The 5,817-nt window shown below is 39.1% G+C and overlaps 1 protein-coding gene across 1 annotated transcript in view; it reads right to left on the minus strand.

Moving 5' to 3' along the window:
• Positions 1-5,817, minus strand: part of prpf4 (PRP4 pre-mRNA processing factor 4 homolog (yeast)) — a gene marked incomplete in the record, with an annotated part of 33,336 nt that overhangs the window by 14,976 nt on the left and 12,543 nt on the right. The window contains 2 exon segments of the mRNA XM_037692481.1: positions 1,360-1,453; positions 5,059-5,138. Coding sequence (XP_037548409.1) covers positions 1,360-1,453; positions 5,059-5,138 — 174 coding nt within the window.

Consider the following 5,817-nt stretch of genomic DNA (forward strand, 5'->3'; position numbering starts at 1 on the left):
TGAAAAAGCACCACATTAAAGCGCACGATTATTGTTTAGCCAGGCACAGCGGTAAAGTTAGTTTTAGGTTGGACGTTTGAGCTCCATCCGTGGCTTCATCTGTGCGTTTCTCTCGTTCAATCCCGAGCAGACAGTCTGATTTCAGTCAGCCACGCTCAGTCTGCTCGTCTCGGAGCAGCAGACTGAGCGTGGCTGACTGAAATCAGACTGTCTGCTCCGCAGCTTGATTGAATACTTGCAGCCAAGACATAGTTTACATTTACCCTCCAGGAGACATTTATCAGCTCAAGATGAGAGTTCTGTGATGGAGTTAAATTCAAAGCAGTATGCTCAGATAAATAGTCGTAAATTATTATTTTAATATGTGAATGTTTCTGTACAGTGCCCTGAAATGACTTCTGTTGTGACTTGGCGCTGTACAAATAAACTGAACTGAACTGACAATCATAAAAAAAGAATATGAACTGAAAAATAAAAGAAAATTATATCTGTATAAAAAAAAGAAACAAAAACAGCTACATTATAAAGTGATGTAAAATACTAAAAACAGGAACATGTCTGTGTTGGTTTATGCCATGAACTTAGCAGATGTTTGAAGCCATTTATTCACTTTAATATCCACTTTAAAGCTAGGAATTTAAAAAAAAAATGTTTTGTGTTAGCAGGATTTAATTCTAACTTTAGAACTTATCCAACATTAATAAAACTTACCTCAAGTTGCCTTTTTGGACATGCATGCATGCATTTGTACAAATTGTAGTCGAGAGGAGATTATTACAGCCTCATAAAATCAATTATGAGTATGATATCAGAATAGTATCGGCTGATATCCAGATGTAGGTATTGGGAGCGGAAGTAAAAAAAAGTGGATCGGTGCATCCCTAATAAACATATAATTACATTCCTAAGAGTCAGAGAGCGAGAACTGTTTGAAACTCAAAGCACACAGTTTTGGTGTTATTTGAAACAATCATAAAACATTTGATTAGATTGAAAACAGTTTGAAAAATCTTGACCTTTGACACTACAGTTAAATGTTTTAACATTTATTTAACCAGACAAATCCACTGAGGTCACAGACGTCAGCATCAAGTCACCTGGGCCTGAAGGCACACTAACGTACACGGACTGTGGGAGGAAGCTACAGAAAACCCAGACTAACACGAGAACATGTAAGCTCCACACAAGAAGACCCCAGGTTCAAACCAGGGATTTAAACCCAGGACCTTCTTGCTGTGAGACAACACTAACCACTAAACCTCCGTGCAGCCCAGCTAATGTCACTGCTGGTTGTGTTGTTGGCAACGATGAGTTGGTTTTGGTTCAGTCAAACGTAAGTGTGTTGATGAATCGCCTCACCCTCAGGGTCTTATGCAGCTCCTGTTGGCGGATCGTCCTGGTCGCATCAGGAACATCCTTCTGAGCGCGTGCAGCTTCCAGACGCTTCGTGGCTCTGATGGACCAATCACAGCAGGAGCACATATCATTACATGAAAAGCTTTAAAGAAAGTCCTAGAGTCTGAAATTAAAGGGTTTCTGAGTTTGTATCAATTGTTCAGTCATGTGACCAGAAAAATATAAAGTCTTCACTTTACACTTTATTTAGTGAAATAAAAATTAAGCTGGATTTTCTTTACATCTGGATCTATCCTGTGTAAATAGAAATAATATTTATCAGTCCTGTTTCGATAAGAATGAGTTAAAACCAGAATCGGTCTGTTTATTGTGTGCAGTATCAATCAACCTTTATTTATACAGGTAAATCCCATTGAGCCTCGAGGACTCATTTACAAGAGAGACCTGATTTCAACAAAGAAAGATGACAACAATGGACAACAGCAACAACAATAAGCAGTTATAAAAACTCATACTACAGTTGTTTTTGTTTTTTTTTAAACAAATAGGATGGCTAAAAGGAAAAAGGTAACAAAACAAAAAACAGCTAGATTCCAAGACAAATGTAGAAAACTAAAAACAGGAACATGTCTGCATTGGACCCTGCCAGGAGTCCAACAGATTCTTAAAGCCACTTAGAGAGGTCAAGGTCGAGAGCTTCAAATCTTTTTGTAAGATATTCCAGGAAACAGGAGCAGAGTAGGAGAAGGCCCTTTTGCCAAGTTCAGTCCTCACTGAGGGAACACTGCAGGTAATAATGTTCTGAGAGCGCACTCCATAGCTGCACTCACGCAGAGACATGTAGGAGGAGATGTATGAAGGCAGCAGACCAAGAAGTGATTTAAAGATGAAAATGTACCGTGAGAGAGTCTGCGTGAAGTTAATGATGTCCAGTTAACCAGTGAATACAGTGTGCAGTGGTGGGTACGATAATCACAGCCAGTTATGAATCTTAGTGCACCATGCGTTCATGTAAATAATATCACCAAAATCAATTGAGGGAAGGAAAGTCACAGATACAAGGCGTTTTCTAGCATTCAGGGTTAGACAGGATCTGTTTCTGAAAAAGAAACCCAGTTTAACTTTCAGTTTCTTTACCAAGTTTTCCACATGGAGCTTAAAAGAAAGATGCGAGTCGACCAAGATACCCAAATATTTATAGGCATCAACAAACTCAATGGGGACACCATTTGAGGATAAAATCGGAGGAAGAACTGCTGGGACCAACTTCCTATTTGAAAAGAGCATCCCTTTGGTTTTTTCGGCATTTAGGACAAGTTTGAGGCGGAACAAATCAGTCTGGATGATGTTAAATGCAGATTTCAAAAGCTGGAAAGCCTTAGCAACTGTTTTAGCTCGACAATAAACAACTGTGTCATCAGCATAGAAATGTATGGATGCATCAGGGATGTTTTTACCTACATTATGTATGTAGATTGTAAAGAGGGTGGGTCCTAAGACTGAGCCTTGTGGTACACCATTGTTGAATGTTAAATAACTGGAGGAAGTACCATTATGTTGAACACATTGCCTCCGGTCTGAAAGATAGTTAGAGAACCAACCAATGGTGTGATCTGAGAAACCAATTTCTGAGAGCTTATGACACAAGATGTTATGATCCACAGTGTCAAAAGCTTTAGACAGGTCTAAGAAAAGTGCAGCACAATAATCCTTAGCATCCAGTGCTTCAACAACATCATTAAGAACCTTCAGTGAAGCAGTGGTTGTGCTGTGTTGTTTCCTGAAACCAGATTGATGTGGAGGTAAGATGTTAAATGAGTCCAGGTAATTTTTGATTTAAGAGTTTATCAGTTTTTCTAGAACCTTGGCTAAAATGCAGAGTTTAGAGATTGGTCGATAGTTGTTCAGTGAGGTGGGGTCACCTCCCTTCAGCAAAGGAAGAACAAAGGCTGTTTTACAAGTGTCTGGGATGGAGTTTTGTCTTATGGAGAGATTAAAGATGTGGGTCACAGGGACTGTGATGATATGAGTATGTCAGGACTTCTGACATTTGGGCCTGAAGAAGCAGAAACCGTTAATCATTTCAATTGACTTTTTCTCAGAAACCCATTTAAACATTGATCACCTCCCTCTGAAATTCAAGGAGTCATCCTGTGGATAAGATCAGAATAACACAACAAAAGAACAAAACATGCTCCTAAAATTATTTTTCACAACACACCTCACAAAACAAGTGAAGAACAACAGCTGATCCACATCATCTAAACACAGACAGATCACAGCTGATCAGAAGTAAACACAGACATTTTATAAATAAAATACATTTTATCAATAAACTTCACAGCATTTTTTTTCGTTTGGCTGCTCCCTTCTTCAGGGGTCACCACAGCAAGTGACCTTTCGTACAACCACTGACACCGAGCTGCCTTCAAGGGCGCCTGAGGTGAAGTTAGTGGGGGGGAGGTTTGAGGGCCAAGCTCAGGGGCCCAGAGTGGGACGAACGAGTGTGGAGGAAGATGTGGTGCTTTACCTTCCACACCACATTTTTGTTGTAACCGCCTGTGGATTCGAACCTGTGACTTCCTGATCACAGATTTACCTTCTCCAACATATGTACAATCACTCCCACACAAAATACACATAAACTAATATAATCATCTTTATGACAACCGAATGAACAATCCTAACCATAGACATAAAAGATTGATAAAGCATCTCTGACCCCTTCTTAGAATAAAAATGAAGCCAGTAGAATTTGGTTTACAGGTACTGCCATGTTGTATTTTTAAAGCCAGAGTCTAAGCCCCACATATTCTCCCATACACAGTTATTGAATGACTAATTATAAGTAAATGTGTTGGAAAAATGAATATTTGACCTTATAGCAGCAAACAGCTGAGAAAAAGTATCTGAGGTGTGTTCTTTTCCAGTGGCGTGCAGTGAGGTTTGTGACGGGTGAGGCTGACTCGTCTGGAATCAGATGCTCACATATATATAAACCCAAAATAGAAGCTCACAATTCAATTAATCCTTTTTTAAGGCATCTAATTATACGTTAATCAACTCCATACTCCTCTCTTTTTAAATAAATAAATAACATGTATTCTCTTACCTTTATTTTATTTTATGAATGAGTTTGGAAAAATGATGAGTTTAGACAAATCTTTTAGTTTTGAGATATGATCTTCTATTTTGTCTAAACAAATTTAAACAAGTGTACAGATTTGCTACAACCCCGCCCCTCTGTGTAACAGAACACACAGAGACTGCACCTGCTCCTTTGTCCCATCATCATGTGTAATCAAACAGGTATATTGGCAATATACAGTGAGACAGCAATGGGCATGCTCCAACCGCCTACTTCATATACTGTATATGACACAGCGCCCCCAGAGGTGAACCAGAGCACTACACCGCTTCACCAAGCGCATTTCTTCCATGCGTTTGAACAGGCAATGTGTATATTCTGCAATTCTGACCTTTGAAGTGTCGGAATAATTTGGAAAACAGTTTTATAAAACAGTCATATGGAACAGTCAAGTGGTCAAATGTATTTTCTCTTATTGTTAGTATTTTACTTGTCATGATCACAGGTGCGGCACTGCCTCAGCTGCCTCCCCTGACCGCACGTCACTGTTATTTTCTGTTTCCACAGAGTAAAAAGTTTCACTATAGACTGCCTCAGAGTGTTTCCTGACTTACAGAGGCAGAGAGTATCTAGCCAACCAGAGTCGAGCTTCCTTCAGGGAGGCGGGGCCTTCATGGTACCACGTCTGCAGGCACTGTGATTGGTCAAAAAGAAAACAAAAATTGTTTCCGAGGGTGACATTTCACTTAGTTCATTTTCAATTTTCTTATAAAACACCCAGTACAGAAATAGTACTACCCTCCTGACTACCAGGAAAAATAAATATTGTCCATGTCCAATATTTTATTATTCATGAGGAAGAGGTACCAAAGCCCACTCTTTCATATTTGGCATAACTGAAAAGCCCCAAACGTCCTCTGTAGAGAGCAAAAGGAGTTAATTCAGTACTGTGCTGTGGGTGGGAGATATTCAGGTTTACAAATGTCCTCCAAGGAGAACAAATTTGAACTGCTGGTAGTCAGGAGGCTACTGAGAACTACTAAAAACTACTACTATATTATTCCTGCAGGATCAATAAAGTTTTATCTTATCTTATACAACAACAACAGCAACAACAACAACAACAGCAACAACAACACCACCACATTGTATTTAAAAAGCGGTTTCAGGATCATCTACAGTTGAATCAATCATACAGCAGAAAAAATAGGGTAATAAGAGTTAAAAAATACAATAAAATCAAATACATGAGTAAATTAAGAAGGATGGGTTAATTTAAAGAAATGATTTTCAGACAAGTTTTGAACAGTGAGAGAGAACTACAGAGTACCACTGAGAACTACAGGGTACCACTGAGAACTACAGGGTACCAC

This window comes from Nematolebias whitei, chromosome 18 (genome assembly GCF_014905685.2).
Source record: "Nematolebias whitei isolate Nwh7 chromosome 18, NemWhi1, whole genome shotgun sequence".
Classification (NCBI taxonomy): Eukaryota; Metazoa; Chordata; class Actinopteri; order Cyprinodontiformes; family Rivulidae; genus Nematolebias; species Nematolebias whitei.